This window comes from Phragmites australis, chromosome 23 (assembly GCF_958298935.1).
Source record: "Phragmites australis chromosome 23, lpPhrAust1.1, whole genome shotgun sequence".
NCBI lineage: Eukaryota > Viridiplantae > Streptophyta > Magnoliopsida > Poales > Poaceae > Phragmites > Phragmites australis.
The window spans coordinates 6401900-6426449 of NC_084943.1; the positions used below are offsets into that span (position 1 = coordinate 6401900).

General features: G+C 48.4%; 1 protein-coding gene across 1 annotated transcript; it reads left to right on the forward strand.

The window, feature by feature from the left end:
- Positions 1–517: 517 nt before the first annotated feature.
- On the forward strand, positions 518–16530 carry LOC133905954 (putative disease resistance protein RGA1). Its single transcript, XM_062347775.1, has 5 exons — positions 518–850; positions 9771–12039; positions 14452–14684; positions 14760–15130; positions 16013–16530. Exons 2-5 carry the CDS (start codon positions 9994–9996, stop codon positions 16528–16530), a joined length of 3168 nt encoding a protein of 1055 aa, XP_062203759.1. The 5' UTR covers positions 518–850; positions 9771–9993.
- The last annotated feature ends 8020 nt before the right edge of the window (positions 16531–24550 follow it).

Sequence of the window (24550 nt, forward strand, 5' to 3'; positions counted from 1 at the left end):
GAAGACCTCACTCTCAGACCCAAATAAAGCCATATATTTGCACATATCGGATCGAACTACAATAGTAAATATAGACAACTAAATAATTTTCTTTTTAAAAAAAGTCTACCTATCTTCTTTGCTAGGATGGAAGAGATTTGGGAACCAAACTGAGTGAATGCTCACTGCATAGACGTCCAGTGCCGGAGCACAGGTTGGCCTTTACCGTGCTCCGGGCTGACGCCCCTTTAATAAAACCTCCAAAAAGAACCTTTATTATAGGAGAAAAATATGATTTTATCTCGTTCGTCAGATTACAACTGTTGTTTTGCCTTCCTTGCAATTTCCACAAGGTATAGCTCGGTGGTAGGAGCCAACCGCTGAAGTCTTCCACCGCTCCGTGAAAAGAAAATTCATTTTCCCGATACGCTCACTCGCTCCTAATACCGTCGCCCTCTCAAAAAAAAAAAAAAAAAAAACAACCGATTGCAAAGCCCAGACGGGCAGAGTGAAGCGCCTCCCAAAGCTGATACCGATCTCGCTCCGCTGCCAAATGCCGCTCCCGTTCGACGCCATCGGCCAAGCCGTCGGTGCGGCGACATGGCTGATCGGCGTAGTTGCCGAGAGGCTCGTCGGCGACCGCGTCGCGGCGTGGGCCGACCGCCACGGCGTTGACCGGGAGGAGGTCGCGCGCCTCAGGGCCGAGCTGCGACGCGCCAACCTCGTCCTCGGCGCCGCGCGCGCAGGAGCCGCGGGCGGGAAGAGGATCGGGAACGAGCAGCTCGCGGAGCCGATCGCCGACGTGCGTCGTCTGGCCGCCGACGCGCGCAACCTCCTCGACGAGCTCGACTACCTCGAGATCCAAGAGAAGGTAAGCTGCGTCCTACCGTTCTGCCTCTGCAGCTGAGGAATTCTCGCATTCCTTGATTTTTGCCCTAGTTTTAATCCCCACGAGCTTTATGACCGCTGGCCGGCGGCGGCTCCCAAAGGGGCACGCCGTCCTTCCATCCCTCTCCCACCCCATCTCCTCCAGTCTGTCATTGTGTTGCTCCCTTCGGTGCCCGACGGAGAGGACGTCCAGATCCGCGTGTAGTACGTCGAGACCAGTGCGGTTGCCGCGATGGTTGCTCCTCGTCGTGGGTGACCAGCGCGTATACGAGCTTGCGGGGGCGGTGGCTGCCGAGGCCGGATCCGCGTGAGGTCGGCGCGGTGGCCGCGCCGGTCTAGCTGCTCCTCGTCGAGGTAGGCCGGGCACGTCCAGCGTGGTCGTGCCGCTCCACATGTGACCGGCTGCTGCTGAAGGACGCCGCCGGCGACTACTTCGGTGGTGGCGGGCACCTCTCTGCATTTATGCTCCCGTTTCCCCCTGGTTTCCCTCTCCTAATCTGAGGCCACTGGCTCAGGTGCCTTGTCCCCCTCCGCTCTATCCCCCCTCCGCTCTGGTTGCAATGCCTCATCTAGTGCTGGGCTAGCGACACCATGATCTTGGATCTCCTCATTCTCCTTTTGATGTCCCTCCCTCTTTTGTGGCATCCTCCCCTCGAAGGGGCATCGATGAGATCCTGGATGAGCCACGAAGGGCGTTGTGTCTTGTTAGGTTCGGCCAGAGGTAGTTTCTTTGCCCTTCTGTCGCCAGGTGGATGGGACCATGATCCCATCTCTTGGATCTCCCTGTTCTCATTGGACAGCCCTCCCTTCTTTGTGGATTTCTCCCATCGGAGAGCATCAACGGAGTGACAAAGTCAGGAGATGCAAATGCAAATCCACATATGTCCATGGCAAAAATCGGCAAACTGAGTTTGCTTGGTGGCGGCATAAACCGGCGATCAGCAACAAGCCTTTCGGTGTGGGTGCAACTATTGGCCTTGATTTATTGGATTGTGGTGCTCTATATTCCGATGTGTTGTGCTTGTAATACTATTGCGCCCCCTCCCCCCGCCTCCCAAATATTATATATATATATATATAATATTATACGATAGCTAAAAATTATTTTGTAGTTTACTATTCAAAATAGAGTTACTATTCACTAATAAGATAATGACAAGCAATATTTATCTTAAGCGCAAGACAGTGTAAGAATATAGAATTAACTTGTCCTCTAGAATTACTATCAGATACTATTCTACGTGTAATTCTTTATTCAAAAATTACTATTTAGATACTATTTGTTACTATTCAGGTACTATTTAGTACTGTTTGTACACCATGTGAACAGTAAAGAATTAATTTTTTATTAAAATACTATTTCAAATAGTAACAATAATAATAAAATATTCAATATTGAAAGTGATCTCTTTTAATTCAGTGGTATTTAGTGATGCTATTCAGGATCTTTGCAGGTTGACGAAACCAACAAATCAGCCGGTTACACAAAAGTTGTAAAAATCCTACTCGGTACTCACCATTCTTATTGCTAGCTTATTTCGGAAATAGCAAAGCTTTCACTGGATATACCTAGTCATGTATATATGTGATAAGTTTATATCATCACCCCAGGTAGTTCTATCCGAAGTGAACACTTCTCTATGGATACAGAGTTCTCCTTCCCCTATTATGGCTATACCAGATGCAGGGATTACCTGAGAACTACCGAAGAGATTTCTCCTATAGAATACATAGCATAAAAACTCATCTCATATAAACAAACTAGAAGACCAAAGGATTTTCAAAGACAACACTACTTCATTTCCATAAGCATAGCTTACAAATGGTTTTCCCTTTCGGGAACCCCAAAAACTTTCTTACACACGGAGAATTACCTTACAGAGGTGGTAGCACAACTTCCTTCTTCAATATAGCTTATTTTACAAGTGGACTATTACTAGGAATGAGAGAGTGCTATGAATGTTCTCGCTCTGCTCTGGAGGATGTTTGAAGGCTGGTTGTCGTGTCTAGTGCTTGAAGCTGCCTTTTATAGCCGCAAGAGGGGTTCTTTCCTCCTTATTTAATTTTGCCTAGATAGTAGTCAGGAATCACATAATCTGGAATATATTCGCCTGCTGACTGCCAAAGCGTGAAAACCACGTGAACCCATGTGAAGATGTCTTTTGTTTGTTTCCACGTGAACCCACGTGAAGATGTCTTTTGTCTGCTTCTGCCTGAGTGCCTTCACTTATTGGTGTTTTCGTCTTCATCTGAATGCCTCCGATTATTGGTGTCTTTAGGTATATCGTCTTCTGTATTGCATACATGCATGGGTCTTTCACGCATCAATTATTGATATTACTTATCAATATATTCATACACATATTTTTTATTTTGGATTTTGCCCATATCCAGCAATATCCATTATATCTTCATCCGAGAGTAGAATTTTAAATGTTTCATCATAAACTTTCTTCATTTCTTCAAATTTATCATTCATCTCTTTTCTTAACTCTTTTAGAATTTCTTCTTTTATTTCTATCTTCCATTGTCTCTGCTTTATTAGCATCTATCGTATGTACTATTTCGGGACATTTTACAAAGTATTTATTATGAATAATATTTTTTTACATCCCGTGTCTACTAATGCCAATATTTTATAAGACAATGTCCCATGTATCTCAGAAGTACGAAAGCGTGGTGGAACGCAACACCAAAAAATTATCAATCTTGATCTTGAAAATGAAAATTTTGAAGGTAGTAATATAGATAATGAGTTCTCAGACAAGCATAAAGAAAATGAGCCTGATACAAGCTTAGAGGAATATTACATAACAAATTTTTTTTAGAATGCATAGGATTACAATCTTTTGCACCAAACTGGTACAGAGACATAAAATCTAAAAAGGATATAGAGAAGATTGTATAAAGATTAGAAGATATCCAAATAATTGGAGAAATACCAATGAAATATTGAGATAAGAACTCTATTGTATGTAAAATTAACATAATAAACGCAGATTATATAATCAAAACATGCCCTATAGAAGCCACTCCAAAAGACATAGAAGAGTTTAAAATGTATGCTGAGGAGTTATTAAAATTAGGGGCAATAAGGGAAAGTAGAAGTCCACACAGATCAGCGGCTTTTATAGTAAGAAATCATTCTAAAATAGTAAGGGGAAAATCACGGATGGTAATAAATTACAAAAGCCTAAATGATAATATTGTGGATGATGCATATAATATTCCAAATAAGCAAGAATGGATTAATAGGATTCAAGGTAGCAGATACTTTTTAAAATTTGATTTAAAAGCTGGGTTCTGACAAGTCAAGATGGCAGAAGAATCTATAGAATGGACAGCATTCACATGTCCTCAAGGACATTTTGAAATGTTATGCCTCTAGGCTTAAAAAATGCTCCTGCATTATTTTAGAGGAAAATACAAAATATTTTTAATGAAAATATATGTTGTATATGATGGCAAGGTACCAGAAATATATATATCATTTGAAGAAATATTGTCTCAAAAAATAGAAACAAAATTGTCAGGAGGAATGTCATGGAAAAAATATACAAATATTGATGAAGTTTTAAATCAAGCTCGAAAAATTTTGGGAGTAAATTATTATATAAAACCAGCTGCAAAGGATTATATTCAAAAATTTAAAAGAGCAAAGAATAAAAAAAATGACAACAGCAGCACCTTGTAAAATTATAAAAGAAGAAGGATCTTCAAAAAAGTCTACATATAAAGAATGTTTATTGAAAGATGTAGATCCTTTGGATGGGTCATATATAGATTGAAAACTTGAAGAAAAATTTGAATCAATATCACCACAATGGAAGATAGAAATAAAAGAAGAAATTCTAAAAGAGTTAAGAAAAGAGATGAATGATAAATTTGAAGAAATGAAGAAAGCTTATGATGAAAGATTTAAAATTCCACTCTCGGATGAAGATATAATGGATATTGCTGGACATGGACAAAATCCAAAATAAAAAGTATGTGTATGAATATATTGATAAGTAATATCAATAATTAAGGCGTGGAAGACCCATGCATGTATGCAATACAGAAGACGATATATCTAAAGACATCAATAATCGGAGGCATTCAGATGAAGATGAAGACACCAATAAGTGAAGGCACTCAGGCAAAAGCAGATAAAAAACATCTTCACGTGGGTTCACGTGGAAACAAACAAAGACATCTTCACGTGGGTTCACGTGGTTTTCACGCTTTGGCAGTCAGCAGGCGAATATATTCCAGGCTATGTGATTCCTGGCTACTATCTAGGCAAAAATAAATAAGGAGGAAAGAGCCCCTCTTGCGACTATAAAAGGCAGCTTCAGGCACCAGACACGACAACCAGCCTTCAAGCATCCTCCAGAGCAGAGCGAGAACATTCATAGCACTCTCTCATTCCTAGTAATAGTCCACTTGTAAAATAGGCTATATTGAAGAAGGAAGTTGTGCTAACACCTCTGTAAGGTAATCCTCCGTGTGTAAGAAAGTTTTTGGGGTTCCCGAAAGGGAAAACTATTTGTAAGCTATGCTTATGGAAATGAAGTAGTGTTGTCTTTGAAAATCCCTTGGTTTTCTAGTTTGTCTATATGAGATGAGTTCTTATGCTATGTACTCTATAGGAGAAATCTCTTCGGTAGTTCTCAGGTAATCTCTGCATCTGGCATAACCATAATAGAGGAAGGAGAACTCTGTGTCCGTAGAGAAGTGTTCCCTTCGAGTGGAACTACCTAGGGTGATGATATAAACTTATCACATATATACATGACTAGGGATATCTAGGGAAAGCTTTGCTACTTCTGAAATAAGCTAGCAATAAGAATGGTGAGTTCCGAGTAGGATTTTTACAACTTTTATGCAACCGACTGATTTGTTGGTTTCGCCAACCTGCAAAGATCCTGAATAGCATCATTAAATACCACTGAATCAAAAGAGGTCACTTTCAATATTCAATATTTTATTATTATTGTTACTATTCGAAATAGTTTTTTAATAATAAAAAATCAACTTTGTACTGTTCACACGGTGTATAAACAGTACTAAATAGTACTGAATAGTACAAAATAGTATTTAAATAGTAATTCTTGAATAAAGAATTACACGTAGAATAGTATCTAAATAGTAATTCTAGAGGACGAGTTAATTCTATATCCTTACACCGTCTTGCACTTAAGATAAATATTGCTTGTCATTATCTTATTAGTGAATAGTAACTCGATTTTGAATGTATATGTATATGTATGTATGTATATGTATATGTATGTATGTATATATATGTATGTATATATATATACACATACATACATACATATATATATATATATATATATATATATATATATATATATATATATATATATATATATATATATATAATATATGTTTGGTTGTGCCACAAGGTTTTACTCCCTACTTGGGTAGAAAGCGTACCACTTCTGTGACAGCTGAATTGGAGTTTGGCTTTGCAGTTTAGTAGAAAATATGTAACTTGTCAGTGTCCGGAGGCCATGGATCTTGCTTATGTGCATGTCATGCCCGATTGTAACAAGAGAATATTGATCTCCCAACTCTGTTTTTGTTTAAGATTGGTGTTCCAATGTTGGATTATATGTTGGTTGGGCTTAGAGTGATAAGGTGAAATTGGCTGGGTAGAATGTAAGTGGAAATCATCATGTCCGAGATATTTTAGCACAATTTGATCCAACAGAAACAATAGTAATTTGTGTACATTTTTACTTTACTTGATCCATCCACTTACAGCTTGTAGGTGCACTCCTTGCCATGTAGGCCGCCATTCACATTTAGTGTTCCCTCAATGATGAGAGGACTAACTATTATGCAGATTAGTCATTAACCCATGCATTCGTATGGGCTATTGTATTATGATAAACATCTGCATAATTATAAATAGATATTGTAAGCATATGAAGGACCGTATACTTAGGCCAAATGTTTTATTGGCTTAAAACTCTTAATGAGCCTAAATGCAGATGGAACTACGAAGGATGATAATATCAGTCATGAGAAACTAACAATATAAACTGGATAATTAGATTCAAAACAATCGACCAGTTGATGAAAATACTAAAATATTACTTTATGTTTTATTGCAATCAAAATGATTTTTTGTTACTAAATTTTATGCTGAAAATTTTCTATTGTACTTGTCATGGGTGCACTTCGTATAGAAATAGATCTTTATTTTGCTATTAATGTTTACTCCGAATTTGCATTTTATTACTGTGCATGGGATTATTTCATATACAAATCAAGCTGGTTTTTCATTTTAATTCAATCCGAAATTAATTTTTTTTGGATTTTACTTTACATGGAGGTTAGATTTTTGAAAATTTTCAAATTTTTTATTACGAAATTAATTTTTTTTACTTCTACTTAATAGGGACTCTTTTTAAATTCTGAATTCTATTTTTTCTGTTATTTTTTTCGAAATTTCATTTTTGTAACTAAATAATTTTAATTCCATTTTATTTTTTATTTTTATTCTGACATTTCACTTTTTTATTGTATTTAATAGGGACTCTTTTTTATTCTGAATTTATATTTTTCTACTATTTTTATTCTGAAATTTAATTGTACTTAATAGGGACTCTTTTTAAATTCCGGGTTTCTATTTTCATTAATTAAATTTCGAATTTGAAATTTTAATTTAACTTCATAGGGGCAATTTTTTAATCTAAACCATTAATTTTAATATGGATGTCTATAATTTTTTTCTCCGATTAACGTAAAAATTTCCTGGGAGTGCCTAATTAGTATAGAGTACAGATAGATGTATTCTTTCTTGCATGGACATTGTGTCATCTATGCTAATTCTGTGTTACCTATTATTGATTGTGAAAGAACATATATGTAGCACTCATATATATACTGCCATTCCCTGAGCTTCAGCATCCAGCGAGGCAAACACAATGCTATTTATAGTAATGGACAGCAGCATCTGAAAGAGAACTCCAGCCAAAGCCTTTTCATTAATTCCTTGCAGCCATGATGCAATTAACCAGCACTAATCGTAATGACTCCATGGTTAACTACGGGGCGGTTTTCCATTTGATATCAAAGATACTGTTATATGGAGTAGTGCTTTAATGTAAGTGATAGCTATTAGCGTTATCATTCCTTAATTAGACTATACCAATGCTATGAGCCTATGAGTCCATAGTACTTTATTTCTTCACAGACATAAATATTTAGTTAATATTAAAGGGAGAAGAGAGGGACTTTAAACCCCATTATTCTAACTCAATTCAGGCAACAACAACACAAGAACATTTCCTATTACAATCATTTCGTTTGATTTAATGCAACACATTCCGATTATGAAATAATCTTACATAGAAGTCCTATATGCATTTGGGAGTTGGACAAGGAAAAATTTGAACGCATTTTCTTAAGCTCATGTGTCCCTAATCCAGAGAAGGATCTTTGTACATGTTTGCAGCTTCTGCGTAACTGTTGCTTAGGATATCGATAGGAAATGGCATTTTATCATGAACTGCCCCAGGGGTAAGTGAGAGCAACTGGTGAATAACGATGGTACTAATACTTAATAGTTATCTTAAACAGAGTTATCATGAACTGTTTGCAGCTCTGTCTTCAAATGAATAAATCACATCAATCCATAAAATAGAGTCTAACCTAACTTTGTATGGCCAGAACATCTGTTTACACTCAAAGTTATGTCAAATGGAACAGCATGTAAAGATAAATGCTAGAAAAAAAATCCCATTTTTTTCTCTTCCATTGGTATAGTGTGGGCTACAGTGATGATGATGTTGAAAATGTGCGGTGGACACATAAAGGTTCGGCAACTCCCCTAACGTTATATCCTGCCAGTTGCATTGCTGGCAGTGAGGGCAGCTGTAGGCACAGCGGTATAAAGAGGGTATGGCTAAGAGGTGAAAGGAAAGGAGGGGGGGGGGGGGGGGGGGGTGGGGGGTGGGGGTGAAGTTAACATGAACTTTTTAAATTGCACAGTACTTTTGGTCTTGAAGAGAGTTTATGCTTGAGAATTCTATGGTCCCCTGTAGTCCTGTACTGCTCAAGTAGTTGAGTATACATTAAATCTAACCCTCGATTTGCAGGGTCTTATTATGAACCTTTTTACTTTAACCGTAAATTATTGAAATGGTTAAATAGATTCTTTTTTTACTTCAACCCCTATGTCATCCCTTAACCTAACGCTCTGTGATACTCTTTCAATTGCACCAAACAGCATTCCCAGCGACTGTTGTGTTTCAAATCTCTCCAACAGACCTCGCACAAACGGCACATGACACGGACTGACATATCTATTTTTCTCTATATTAGAAGTATTTGCTTTTAATCACAGTTAATATTGTTTAGAAATATCATTCAGTCATAATGTTATTGTATATAAAAACCGATCTGCCATAATAGCAATAGCAGATATTGAGAAAAGTTGGAATGACTAGAGAAAATATTTTATAAGGATCCATTAATGGGTCAACCAGAACAATGTGATGATTATTGATTCATCTTTGTATCAAGTATCACAATGTTATCTCTCTTGGCAAACCATGTCTCTTTTGGAGAATTCTAGGTAGTTACAAACTTTGCCCTAGAGAATGGTACTTCCTTTTATGTGGGATGTAGAAACAAATCCTAAGCAACATGCTCCATTGGATTACTTAAAAGTTGATAGTCCATAAAGATTTGAAGGTACCATAAAAAACTTTTTCACACATTATTTAAATTAGCGCCTGCTATGGATGAATGGAATATCATTTTGGTTGTGCTCTTATTATTAGTTCCAGCTATTTTAGATTTCCTATGCTACTAATTTGCTCTTGCTACTGAGAATTGGTGGGAAGATATGCAACTGTACTCTAATGTTTTCAATTTATATCAAACAGATCAAAGATAAGGAGCACAACTGCAGCATCCCAAGTTCATCGAAGGCACAATCTATTATTCGATTTGCATATGATTTTGCCAATCAGACGAGTAAATATATATCATCTGCAGTAAAAATTTCTGCTACGCATAACAAGGAGGATTATCCTATGACAACGAAAAGAAAAATTGAGCGTTGTGATATCATTAATGGAATAAAAAGAATGAAGCTTGCAGATTCAGATGACCAAATCATTCCAGAGAGAGCTTGAAGGGGAGACGGTCTCAGATGGACCACCAGAAAGGAAACTCTGTAAGGATGACATATCACGGAGGATAACAATTATTGTTGACCAGCTACATGAGATCTGTGAGGACGTTCGTAAGGCTCTGAAGCAAGATAAAATTGATGAAATTACTCGAGCAACTCACAGCACAAGCTCAGACTTACGAGAGGAAGGAGCCTGCTACATTGAAACTAAAATCTTTGCACGGGAAGAGGAAAAAAACAAGAATGTAAAATTAATCACTAATAGCTCAGCAAGTAATCAAAAGCTTTTGGTTCTTCCAATTATCGGTAATGGAGGTGTTGGGAAGACAACATTTGCTCGGTTAGTGTACAATGACCCAGAAGTAAAAGATAAATTTGATTTCAGGATTTGGATTTATGTTTCTGTTATCTTTGATGAAGTCAAGCTTACAGAAGAAATTCTAGAATGTATTTCTGAAGGCAAGCATACTAGCATGACTAAGAATTTGAGTATGCTCCAAGATGGTATCAAGAAATGTTTGACCAAAAGATTTCTACTAGTTTTGGATGATGTGTGGGAAGAGAATGAGAGACGCTGGGACAAGTTATTGGCTCCACTTAGATGTACAGAAATCACAGGTAATGTGGTTTTTGTGACTACTCGAATAAAATCAGTTACAAAAATGACAAGTATAATGGAGCAGCACATCAACTTGGGTGGTTTAAATAAAGATGTGTTTTGGCTTTTCTTTAAAAGATGCATATTTGGTGATGAAAACTATCAAGGCCGAAGAAAGTTACAGAAAATTGGAAAGGAAATAGCCACTAGGTTAAGAGGAAACCCGCTAGCAGCAAAAAGTGTAAGCACACTTTTGAAAAGAAGACTTGAAGAGAGTTACTGGCAGAGAATTTCTGATGGTGATGAATGGAAACTCCAGGGAGACAACGATGACATCATGCCAGCACTCATGCTTAGTTACAATCACCTTCCTTACCACCTTCAGAGATTGTTCTCTTACTGTGCTTTATTTCCAAAGGGCTACAAGTTTAACAAGGAACAGTTGATACATATTTGGATTGCTCTTGGCTTTATCGTTGATGAAAGAAAGAGACCAGAGGATAGTGGAAGTGACTATTTCGATGACTCGGTAGACCGAAGCTTCTTTGAAAAAATTGAGTCACAGGAATATGCATACTATCTCATGCATGATTTAATTCATGACCTTGCACAGAGTGTCTCAATCAATGAATGCCTCACTGTAGATGGCTCAGGTCCTCTAACAGTCTACCCATATGTTAGTCATATAAGCATCTGGATGGAGGCAGCATATAAGAAGGAACAAAATGGCGACATAGAGCATAATGAAACCTTTGAAAAAGGGCTAACTTCCATTCAAAACGACGATATCTTGAGAAACTTAGACAGTTTAATGCTAGTTGGGTCATATGATAGGACTTTCTCTGTAATATTTGCAAAGATTCTCAGGCAACTGAAGCATGTCCGAGTACTCCGGCTATCAGCAATGTTCTTTAATGCTGACATTTTTCAATCAAGTATTGCAAATTTCATCCATCTTCGCTATCTAGAACTGAGATCCACCGAGGACACTCTCAAATGTTTGCCCAAGTCTCTATGTAGACTTTACCATCTTCAGGTACTGGACGTAAGGCATTGGTGTGGTCTTAATGATTTGCCAAGAGACATGTGTAATCTTGTAAATCTGCGCTATCTTATTGTTCCAGAGTCAGGGGCATTGCACTTGCACTCAAAGATAGTAAGAGTTGGCGAACTTAAATTTCTACAAGAACTGAAAGAATTCCATGTTCAAACAGAGAGTGGATTTGAGATTTCACAGCTGGAGAACTTGAATGAAATCAGAGGATCACTTGGAATCTTTAATCTTGATAATGTCATAAAAAAGGATGAGGCTAGTTGTGCAAGAATTAAAGATAAAAAGCATCTCAGGACATTGTCACTGTCATGGGGAAGAACAAATTGTAATTTTCCAAAGCAAATACTAGAGGATCTTTATCGGAGGGTGAACTCCTCAAGCAGGGATCCGGAGGGACCCTTTTGAGATTCGGCCGGGGGATGATTCTGAATCTGTTTTGCGGGTGAAATAAATGGGCGTAAATGCGATGCAGGTGGGATGGAAGGATCGGATGCAGAACGCAGTAAATGCACAGGAGGGATTTTTAGACAGGTTCGAGTCGCACTGAGCGTAACACCATACTCCTGTGTGTATGCTATAAATGCTCTGAGAATGTCTCTCAGAGATGTTGCTGGTTACAAGAATATTTGTCTATCCTAGAGCTTCGGGCTCCTTGTTCTTCGGTGATCTCAGCTTCTGTGCTTGTACTGGACCTCTGTCTTCTTTCTTGGCTTTCTTCGATCTAACTTCCATTACTTGTCTTCTCCGGGGAGCCGCCCTGCCTTAAATACTCGCCGACGGTAACGTGCCCAGAAAGGGAGGGCACGAGTTCCAAGGCGCCATAAATGGAAAGCAACCATCATGGGCTGCTGCGCGAAGTGACGGGGAGGGTTGAAAACGCGCCCCCGTCCGGTCTTGTTCGTCATGATGCCGTTCTGCAACGGGCGCCGCGGAGAGGGCCCACCGGGCAGCCACTGAACGGCCCGGTGTGCCCGCTCGGTCTTGTACACCTGACACAGCAGGGCGGCAGGCGGGGCGCCTCGGGCTTTGCGATGTTATCCCGAGCCGCGCTGGATGACGCGGGATGGGACCGATGCATTAAATGTCCCCACGCCTCCCTGCCAGGCCGTAGCAGGGACTGACAGCAAGCGTGGTAGGAGCAGTTGAAAGTGACAAGCCACGCGCCCTCTTAAATACGGCATCGGGCCTTTCACTGGTTGACACCTCGCCGCTGGACCTCTGTGGGGGCCACCGGCGAAGGACTTCTTGGGCTGTCGGGGAACCGAGTGCTCGGGGGGTTACTGTTCACAGCCCCGAGCACTCTCTCCCGGATATACCCTTTCTTGGTCCTCGGAGAACCGAGTGCTCGGGGGCCACTGTTCACGGCCCCGAGCACTCTCTCCTGGAATTGGCTGTTCGGGTCCTCGGGGAACCGAGTGCTCAGGGGCCACTGTTCATGGCCCCGAGCACTCTCTCCCGGAACTAACTTCCTTGGGTCCTCGGGGTACTCGGGTGCTCGGGGGCCGCTGTTCGCAGCCCCGAGCACCCCCTTCCCTGTACTCGGTTTTTCTGGTCGTCGGGGGACTTGAGTGCTCGGGGGCTACTGTTCACGGCCCCGAGCACTCTCTTCCCAGCGCTTGGTCTTCTCGGGTCATCAGGAAACTCGGGTACTCGGGGACCACTGTTCATGGCATCGAGCACCCTCTCCCGGGACTTAGTCTTCTCGTACCTCGCGGAGATGACCCCCGCGGGAGGGTGCCACGTGGTAAACTGCTGATCTGACCTCGAGACTCGGAGACCTCTGGTTCCTGTGTCACCGACAGCAGCCTCCAGGCCCATTGGCAGGCGATGGCCCAGAGACTGCGGATGGGGCCCTCGTCTTCATCGAGGCCAACTCCAGCACCGGCGCCACGTGGCATGTCTTCAGGCGCTGGTCTCTCAGGCCCAGGCTTCTGGTACGGCCCAGCGGGGAGCTGGACGGACGCGCATCTAGCCGACTCCCGAGATGCGTGATAACGAGGCAGGCACCGCGCGTGGCAACCGCGCAGATCGAGGGTAGTGCGCCTGACAACCGCGCAGATCGAGGGAGATTCGCCTGGCGCCCGCGCCGATCGAGGAAATTCGTCTCGCCGAGCGCGCCGCGGCAGGCGTCGTTTGAAATCCTTAGAATATAAAAGGAAGAGGGGAGCGAACCGTTGCCCCTTTACGCCATCTTTGTGATCAAACCTTCTTGCCTTCTTCTTCCTTGCGCTCGAGAGCTCTCGCCCTCCATTTGGCCCGCAACGCACTTTTCTTTCCCCACCGTTCCAGCACACTCCCCACCCCAACACAATGCCGAGGGCAGGAAGCAGCCGCCGTGACAAGGGGCCTGACAGCATACTGCCGGAGTCGAGGATTGTCAACGAGGAGGGGGCGGAGAAGGTGCGCAACCTGATGGTGCCCGAAGGCCAGCGGGAGGCGTCGGTGGTGAGGCCGGTGAGCTTCCCGCCCATCACGGATCGGCCGGAGCGCATCGTCGTCTTTGTCTCCTTCGTGGCGACCGGGCTGGTTCCGCCATTCTCGACATTCTTCCTCCAGATCCTCGACGCGTTCGGGATTTAGTTGGCGCACCTGAGCCCGAACTCGATGGTCATCTTGGCCATCTTCGCGTATTTCTGCGAGATGTTCGTCAGAGTGCCACCTTCGGTGGCGCTGTTCCGCCATTTCTTCGTGCTACGGCCGGCCGGGAAGAAGAGGGGCTCCTCCACTGCGGACGTCACCGGCTGCTGCAACTTCCGGCTGCGGGACGGCTTGGCGGAGCTGTACATCCCCCAAGTGCTGCGGAGAAAATGGGATGATTGGCGGCACGACTGGGTCTACGTCGATGTCAGCCCCCACGACCGCCTTGCGTTGCCGGAGGCGGTGGCGGAGCCCCAGAGGTCGATCTGGGAGGCGGCTCCGGCGGAGGACGAGCGGATGCGGCCAGTTCTGAACCGCATCGACTACCTGCGCCAGGTGGGGCTGACGTCGGTGATGGTGGTGGCAGACTACCTGTGCCGCCGCCTGGCGCCCCTGCGGGAGCGGGTCTGCCCCAGCTGGATGTACACCGGCTCCAACGACATCACCAGGACCCAGATCGGCGAGGACGGGGACCTAGACGAGGGAGCGCTGGTGGGCCTGCTGCGGGTGGTGACCGACGTGGAAGACCTCACCCGGGCGGCCCTTCCCCAGGAGCAATTGGCGCTCTGCGCGGACCCGAGCCGGGTGGCGCTGCAAGCGACGCTACCCGAGTTCGACGCCCAGGGTTTGGTCGACCGTCTGGGGCGCCGGAACCCCGGGACCATTCAGATTCCCGGAGTGGACGAGGAGACGGGCGGCGCGCGAAGGACCGGCGGCGAGGATGCCACGGGCGGCAGGGAGGCCACGGGCGACCGAACGCAGGCTGGCGGCAGGGGTGCCTCAGGCGGCAGGCCGCAGGCCGGCCGTGGGGCTACCGCAGGTAGCAGCCATCAGGCCGACGGAAGAGGCACCACCGGCAGTGGAGCGGCGGCCCCGGGGGACAAAGGAAAGCGCCCCCGGACGTTCGTGCCTCAGCCCTCGTCCTCGTCGTCTCCATCGCCTCCACGGCAACCGCCGTCGGCTGGCGGCGCGAAGGAGGGAGGCCGGGGCGGCCAGTCGTCCGGTGTGGAATCCGCGACGGAGGCAAGGTCCAGGGCGCGGGAGCCCGGAGAGCAAGGCCGGGTCGGCGGCGCCGCAGCGTGCGCCCGGGCCGACTCACCGCCGGAGATGGGCTCCACGGTGACCCCTCAGCGGCCCCAGGGATAGAGCCCCCCGCCGAAGAGGAGGAGGGCAGACTCCGAGCCGAAGCCGCAGGGCCCGGAGTTCAAGATCCCAGAGTCCCGGTGGCAATACCACGGACCAAAATCAGCGTGAGTTTTCTTCTTTTCCCGAGCGCATTTCGCCCGGAGTAAGTTAGGGGGCTAACCCTTTTATGTTTTCAGGCCGCCCAAAGACGCCATCGGAGACCAAAGGCGACCGGAGGCGCCAAGGCCGGCTGCTGCCCCTGAGCCGAGCGCGCCCGAGTCGAGCGCGCCGGCCAAGCCAGAGCCACAGACGCCACCATGCCCTGAGCCAAGGGCAGCGGCCGCGCCCGAGCAGTAGGCGCCGGTCGAGCCCGCCCCGAGCACTTCGAAGGCAGGGCAAATGGCCGTGGAGAGGGCGGCGCCGACGTGGCAACAATCGGGGACCCCGAGAGCCTCTGCAGAGAGGGTTCGCAGGGGACCCAGCGCTCGGCCGTCGTCTAGCCAGGCCGCAGAACCCCTCCCGGACGTGCTAGGAAGCGCCTGGGAGGTGATCGAGCGGCTGGAGGTGGCCGTAGCAGGGGAGCGAGCGCAGCTCGAGGCGGACCGCGCCGCCCTCGTCGAGGAGAGGGGGTGTTTGGAGGAGGTCGGCCTGCTTTTGGAGGCCTACATCGCCTCAGCCCGCGCAACCCATGAGAGGGCGATGCGCGCAGTGGCCGAGGAGCGGGAGGCCTTGGAGGAGGTGCGCAAGGAATTCATCGCCGCGCAGGAGGAGGCCACCCACTTGGGGGAGATATCGTGGCGGCTGGCCGCGAAACTGCTCGCCAGGGAGCGTCTGGTCCGTGCTCAGGAGGAGGCCATCGTGCAGCGCGACAAGGCTGTGGAGACCACCCGGGCAGACTTAGCACGCCGGAATGACGAGCTCGAGCGGAGTCACGCCGAAGTTCTCCGTCGGGATGAGGTGGCGGTCCGCGAGACTGACATCGAAATCACAGTGACGACTCAGGAGGCCCGGGAGGAGCAGCTTACCCTGCACGAAGAGGAGGCTGCCACGGCGTCGGTGGCCCTAACTGCTCGGGAGGAGCATGCCGCCAAATGAGAGGCCGAGCTGGCCGCCCGGGAGCAGGCCCTTACTGCCCTCGTCGAGCAGGTGAAGCAGGGCCAAGCCGAAGCCCCGGCGACCCGCGGCGTCCCGACCAGCACGGCCGAGGGGATTAGCCTCGAGGAGCGGCTGCAGATTGCGAAGGACGAGCTCGAGACCGTCGTCGCCGAGCGGGCCAACGTCAAGCTGATGATGCGAGACATTCTTCGGCAAGCACGGAGGTCCGTGAGGGTGGCCGGGCTCGGGCGAGTCAACGTGGGCGAGAAGGGGATGGATCAAGAGACTATCGGCCACATCGCCCTCGGCTTCGAGGAGATCAGCCGGCGACTGAAGGCTCTTCCCCGGGCTGTGCAGGAGTTAGCCTCCTAGGAAGGGCGCGCTCTGGCCCAAGCGGTGGCCGAGCACGTCCTGGCCTACTACCGGAGCTGGGACCCCAACTTCTCGCTGGAGCCAGCCCGGCAGGGGGTGGCCGAGGCTGAGGAAGGGGCCGCCCGGGAGGCTCTCCGGGGAGTCACCGCCGAGGTGGCGGCCTGCTTCACGCGGGAGCCACCGCCAGTACAGAGCAGTGGCAGCAGCAGCGAAGACTCCTCGCCGCCTTCAGAGCCCGCCGACCTAGATTAGACTTTTGTTTTTTGTTTTTTGACTTGTTGTAAATATGGGGGTGATCCCTCCAAATGGTCCTTCTTTTTTGAATATAATGGAAGCCTTTCTTTGGGATCGCAACTCCAGTGTTTGTCTTGATGCTTGATAAAGTCTTTTCGCTTTTCACTTGATGTCCCGAAGAGTACTTAGTCGGACCGAGCCCGACCTCCCCCCCCCCCCCCCCCCGAGAACGAAGTCGCCCTGACCACTCATCGTCCGAGTAGTGAGACCACTCCGCGCGTTCAACCCCCGAGCCCTCATGAGTCTGCAGCGGCTAAGTCAAGAGACAAAGGCACGAACTTCCTTGCTCGGGAGATAGGTCGATCCAGCACGGAGCACGCCATGACCAGTGAACACTTTTCCACTTTGCGACCACTCGAACAAGCAGACCAGAGACACGTGCGGGCGGAAATGCGACCAAGAATCCCCACGGTTTGGTGGTGTCCGGGCTAGGACGGACGGGACCGAGCACCGACAGCTCGCCCCCAGGGTCTAGGCTCCCGACCACTCTTTGCTCAAGCGGTAGGATTACCCGAGAACCCCAGAGGCTCGGTAGTGCCCGAGGTACTGCCAAACGGACCGAACACCACGACCACCATGAAGGACTTCGGTCAGACATCGCCGTTCGTACAGTACACCCGACTACTGTCCGTTCTGTCGTTCCAGAAAAAGCGAACACGTGGGCAGGGTTTTGTGCGCGAGGAGACCATCTCACCGAACAGATTAGAATGCGAGGGTCCCGAGGATAGCTCAGGAATGATAGATTGCTGAATAAGTAAGAATGTAAATTCGTATGACTTTAGCCACTCACCGGACAGCTATCAGCCTTTCGGCCGACTAATTCAGGAGGGGTATGCGCTCCGAGCTCGGGGTGCCCGGAAACTTGGTTCCCTTGGACGGAGCGCCCGAGCACTGGAAAGCATGAGAGAGAGCCAGGGGCTAGGCGGTCCCGACCACTCGTGCCCGAGTGGTAGGACTGCCCGAGGACCCCATAGGCTTGAGCAGCGCCCTGGGCACGGAGGCCCTCGCGGTCGAGCTACTTTTCTTCTCGGTTGTTGATCTGTAAGCTTTAGAAAATAGGAAAAGATTCTTTGTTTCGTGCGCTCTGTTAGTGCGGTACTCATTATAGACTGCTCTCATTTTTGACCCGAGACCTCTCGAATACCCGGACCGGTGAAGTATACAAACAGAAGCATAACCCAGAGGTCCTATGGTTCGGTGGCACCCGGGAAGGACTGACCAGACCAAGCACAGACAGCCCGCCCCTGGGGTCTAGTCTCCCGACCACTCTTTGCTTAAGCGGTAGGATTACCCGAGAATCCCAGAGGCTCGGTGATGCTCGGGGTACTGCCATAGCACCAGACACCACAGCCTACCACAACAGACTTAGGTCAGCGGCAACTGCCTGCGCGCATACCGATCGGGATTCTTTTATCAACGGGAAAAATGAGAGAGCATGTTTTTCTCGCACAGTCGAGCATCTCACCAGACAGATTAAACATATGGATTCCAGAGAGAAAATAAAATTTGAAATAAGAACTAGAAAATAAGAATATATATTGACAATTTTGTACAAGGTTGAGTGACTTACATGGTTGGTGGTAGCCTCCGGCCAACTTGGGCGGGGGGGGACCCCCGGCCTGGTTGGCCCGAGCACAAACATGTCCACCTAAGGATAGAACTTGCACAGATGCTCGATGTTCCACGCGTTTGGGAGCGGCTACCCATCCTCCGTAGCCAGCCAAAATGAGCCTTGTCGCGGGACACCGATCACGGTAAAGGGGCCTTCCCACATAGGGGACAGTTTATTCCTTCCTTCGCGCGATTGGACACGTCGGAGAACTAGATCCCCAACCTCGAGTGACCGGGCCTGGATGTGACACTAATGATAGCACCGCAGGCCTTGCTGGTATCTGGCTGCTCGGACGGTGGCACATCGCCGGCGCTCTTCCAAGTAGTTGACGTCGTCGCACCTTCGCTGTTCCTATTCGCCTTCGGAGTAGGCATGCACGCGAGGGGAGCCAAGAGTGAGCTCGGAGGGGAGGACTGCCTCAGCGCCGTACACGAGGAAGAATGGCGTATCCCCGGTGGCGCGGCTTGGCGTGGTCCAATTGGCCCATACCACAGTAGGTAGCTCGTCGATCCACCCTTTCCCGTGCTTTGCGAGCACATCATAGGTCCGGGTTTTGAGCCCCTTCAGTATCTCAGCATTGGCACGCTCGACCTGCCCGTTGCTCCGAGGATGAGCGACAGAGGCGAAGCAGAGCTTGATGCCGAGGTCCTCGCAGTAGTCCCCGAACAGGGCACTTGTGAATTGAGTGTCGTTGTCGGTGATGATCCTGTTCGGGACGCTGAAGCGGCTTGTGATACCGCGGATGAACTGAAGCGCCGTGTTCTTGGTAACCTTAATGACTGGAACCGCCTTCGGCCACTTAGTGAATTTGTCGATGGCGACGTAGAGGTACTCATAGCCCCCGATTGCTCGGGGGAATGGAACTAGGATGTCCAGCCCCCAGACCGCGAAGGGCCATGACAGGGGGATGGTGTGAAGAGCCTGAGCTGGCTGGTGAATCTGCTTTGCGTGGAACTAGCACGCCCTACAGCACCGAACTAACTCGGAAGCATCCTGGAGAGCTGTAGGCCAGTAGAAACCTTGCCGGAAGGCCTTCCCGACCAGCGTACGGAACGATGCATGGCCACCGCACTCGCTCTCGTATATCTCAGTGAGAAGCTCACCGCCTTCTACCCGGGTGATGCATTTTAGGAAGACACCGTCCGTGCCACGCCCGTAGAGACCCCCGTCTACTATGGCATAGCGTTTGGACTGCCGTGCAATCCTCTCGGCAGAGGCATCATCCCCGGGAAGGAAATTTTCTTTCAAGTATCCTCGGATCTCGTCGATCCACGAGGCATCTTGAGAACCGCCGGCAAGCGTAGCGCACTCGTCAGGTGGTGGCACCCTGACGGGGCTCCCCATTGAGGGCGCCGCCTGGGTTCCCTCAACTAGGCTCGAGGGTTCCCCTTCATCCTGGTCGGCAGGCAGGACGGAAGGCCGTGTGAGCCTTTCTTAAAAGGCTTCGGTAGGGACACGGGCACGGGAAGAGGCCAGGCGAGAGAGGTCATCGGCCAAAGCGTTGTCACTGCGAGATATGTACCGCAGCTCCAGGCCGTCGAAGTGCCTCTCCAGCCTCCTGACTTCCTCCACGTACGTCGCCATTTTAGGATCCGTGCACTGGTACTCCTTGGACACTTGGTTGACCACCAGCTGGGAGTCTCCCTTGACCAGCAGGCGACGAATCACGAGGCCCACCGCGGCCCGGAGGCCAGTGATGAGGCCCTCATATTCCGCCATGTTATTGGTTGCTCAAAACTGCAGCTGCACGACGTACCGGAGTTCTTCACCCATTGGGGAGGTGAGAACCACTCCGGCCCTCGTGCCTTTCAGCGTGAGGGAACCGTCGAAGTGCATAACCCAGTACCCAGGCGCATCGTGCCCGGGATATGCGGAAATCTCTTCTCGGTCAATCTCGGGGATGGGCGTCCACTCCGCCACAAAGTCAGAGAGCGCCTGGCTTTTGATCGCCTGGCGGCTAACAAAGTGCAGATTGAACTCCGCCAGCTCCACCGTCCACTTAACGATGCGCCCAGTGCCTTCTCGGTTTCGGAGGATGGGCCCCAGCGGATATGTGGTAACCACCGAGACCTTATGCACCTGGAAGTATTGGCGCAGCTTCCGGGAAGCAACGAGCACGGCATAGAGCAGCTTTTGGGCTTGGGGATATCTTGTCTTGGCGTCTCGGAGGACTTCGCTGACGAAGTACACCGGTCGCTGTACATGGCGGGCCCGGACTGCAGCTTCACCCGAGTTTTTATCATAGCCCCCGAGCTCAGCGGCGTGGTCGGGGCTGGCCGAGTGCTGGTCGGGAGGAGCCAAGTGCTCAGGCTCGACTCCCTGCTCGGGAGGAGCCGCGAGGACTGGAGACTACCTGGGGGCGGCCGGGAGTTGGGACCCAGCACCTTGCCCCGAGCACTCATCACGCTCCACCACCAGTACCATGCTCACGACCTGAGGTGTGGTCGAGACGTAAAGCAGTAGAGGCTCGCCCTCGGAGGGGGCCACTAGTACGGGCGGCGAGGTGAGATATTTCTTCAAGTCGCGGAAGGCCTGCTCGGCCTCCGGGGTCCAGTTGAAGTGACCGGTCTTCTTCAGGAGTTTGAAGAGCAGGAGTCCTCGCTCCCCGAGCTTGGAGATGAAGCGCCCGAGGGCCGCCATGCAGCCGGCGAGGCGCTGAACTTCCTTGAGTCGAGTCGGGGGTCGCATCTGCTTGATGGCCCGGATCTTCTCTGGGTTGGCCTCGATTCCTCGGCTAGAGACCAAGAAACCGAGGAGCTTACCCGCAGATACCCCAAAGACACACTTCTCGGGGTTGAGCTTCAAGCGGGTAGTGCGGAGACTGTTGAAAGTCTCGGCCAGATCTTCCAGCAAGGTGGCGCGGTCTCGGGATTTAACCACGAGATCGTCGATGTAGGCTTCGACGTTGCGACCAACCTGCGAATCAAGGGTAATGCGCACAGTGCGCTAGAAAGACGACCTAGCGTTGCGCAAACCAAATGGCATTGATACATAACAGTAAGTCCCCACCGGAGTGGTGAAAGAAGTTTTTTCTTCATCCTCTACGGCCATGCGAATTTGGTGATAACCAGAGTTTGCATCTAAAAAACATAAAAGATCGCACCCCGCGGTTGCATCTACTATCTGATCCATGCGGGGTAAAGGAAAAGGATCTTTTGGGCAAGCCTTGTTTAAGTCGGTGTAGTCGACGCACATGCGGAGTTTGCCGTTGGCCTTCGGGACGATGATTGGGTTTGCCAACCACTCGGGGTGGAGGACTTCTTGGATGAAGCCGGCGTCAAGGAGCTTACTTACTTGCTCTCGGATGAACTCCTGGCGCTCAGGCCCCTGCCACCGGACTTTCTGCCTCACCGGTCGTGCGTCCGGGCGCACAGCAAGGTGGTGCTCGATCACCTCCCTAGGGATGCCGGGCATATCGGACGGCTGCCATGCAAACACGTCGACGTTAGCCCAGAGGAAGGCGATGAGCGCGCTTTCCTATTTGCCACCCAGGTCACCGCCGATTCGGACGACCTGGGAAGCGCCTTCGCCCACCACGACCTCCTTCGTAGGAACGGAGGCGTCGGCAGCGAGTCGGGGTTTGGATGAAGAGGGTCCCGGGCCCCCTGGGTAACCTTCGACCTCGGCCCGAGCTGAAACCAAGGCCGAGTATAGCTGCTCGACGTAGGAGACGGCGCTGCCGGACTCGGCGGGCACGGAGATGGAGCCTGCTGGGCCCGGCATCTTGACCGTGAGGTATGCGTAGTGGGTGACCACCATGAATCGAGCGAGCGTCGGACGCCCGAGGATGGCGTTGTAGGGGAGGAGGAGTTCCACGACATCGAAGATGACGTTTTTCGTCCGGAAGTTGTCCCGGCTCCCAAATGTTACGGGTAGCTCGACCTGCCCTAGGGGCAAGGAGTGCCCGAGCGTCACCCCGTAGAAGGGGAGCGACGGCTTTATGCAGCTGGGGCCTCCTGTGCGAGGGGCTCCATTTCTTCGCTGGAGTTGGAGCTAGCGTGTCGGAGACGATGGCCACCTGCCATTTTTTCTGCAGGAAAACAAACAAATTCAGGGATGCAACCCTCCTACCTGGCGCGTCAGCTGTCGGAGGGTGAACTCCTCGAGCAGGGATCCGGAGGGACCCCCTTTGAGCTTGGTCTTCTCGGGTCATCGGGGAACTCGGGTACTCGGGGACCACTGTTTATGGCCCCGAGCACCCTCTCCCGGGACTTAGTCTTCTCGTACCTCGCGGAGATGACCCCCGCGGGAGGGCGCTACGTGGCAAACTGCTGATCTGGCCTCGGGACTCGGGGACCCCTGGTTCCTGTGTCACCGACAATCTTCAACCACATGATCGTCTCAAGCACCTCCATATCATAAATTACATAGGTTCCACTCCATCCTGGTTGGGAGAAAATTTCACCCTCACCAATTTAGAAAGTCTATATCTTCATGATTGTACAGGAATGGAGATCCTACCACATTTGATCAATTGACATTTCTGGAGAAGCTATCCTTGGTTGGTATGTCTTCATTGAAGGAGGTCAGGTTTGATTTCGATTATGCTAGTGCAAATAGAGGTTCTTGTTCCTTTGAGGAGGATATGTCAGATTTGGATGATTTGGCCCTGACTGAACTCGAAATATGTAAATTTTCAATGTTAACATCACTGAGGCTTCTTTCCTGCAAAGCATTGACAAAGTTGAGCATCAAAGATTGTGTGGTGCTAGCTTCTATAGATGGTTTGCAGTCCCTTGATCAACTGAAGCACTGTGACATCAAAGAGTGCCCTTGTTTTCCATCTGCTCCAGATGTTGAAAGACCTTTCGAGAGAACAAGAAGCATATAACATCTCTGATCTCAGTCCTAAAAGAAAAAAATTTCTGAATTCTGGTGTTTGATTGAGGACCATTTGGCAAACTGTAAGTATTGCTTTCTTGCAAACTACCTCTCGCAAGTTACTGCAAAAAATTTGTTGGGCACGTGTCAGCTCGGTCCGCAATTGAATAGTTGTTAAATTGCTGCGGAGAAATATTTCTCCGGGTTTCATGTGGGGATGATACTGCATTAGCCTTCATTTTGATGAAGCTCGAGAGTTGGCTGCAGCATATGCAAGTGCACTTTGCCACCAGCAAGTAGATCATGCGATTCTTGACATACTGCTTTGCCCTAGTTTGTGCTATCATGCGATCATGTCTTTTGACTAGTTTGTGCTTTTTCAAATTTGTCTGAGCTGTAACTCAACAGGTTGGATGCCCGATCCGACCTATTACCACCCTTAATTATTATTGCTATGGTAGGAATTATGCATCTAGTGCCCTAGCCTAGCAATCTTAGCCCACAGCCAGCTTGTATAATGATAAACTAATTATTGGATCTCTGGGCCAGCCATTACGATTGCTGATGGTGGTGTTCATATGCCGTAGAGTACAAATTCAGTGTATACGAAATTTTGTGTTTTCATTGAGCGGGACTTTGAATCTAATTTTTACTTGTTGTACAGAGAAAATTCAAGGTATTGTGCACATCCATGCAATATTTTTCCATTCGTATTGATACAAGCAGATTGACAGGAAAGATAGATTTGGAGAGACGGTAGTGACATGCCATAAATTGACGTACGGTGTTGTTGAGAAGTATCCGGATTGAATAGATTTTCTATTGATAATGGTTGAGGAATAGATTGTACTTAGTTACATTTTTGCTTTAGAACATTTTTAAGAGACTCTAAAATCCATTCCCTATATCTTCGTATGAGGA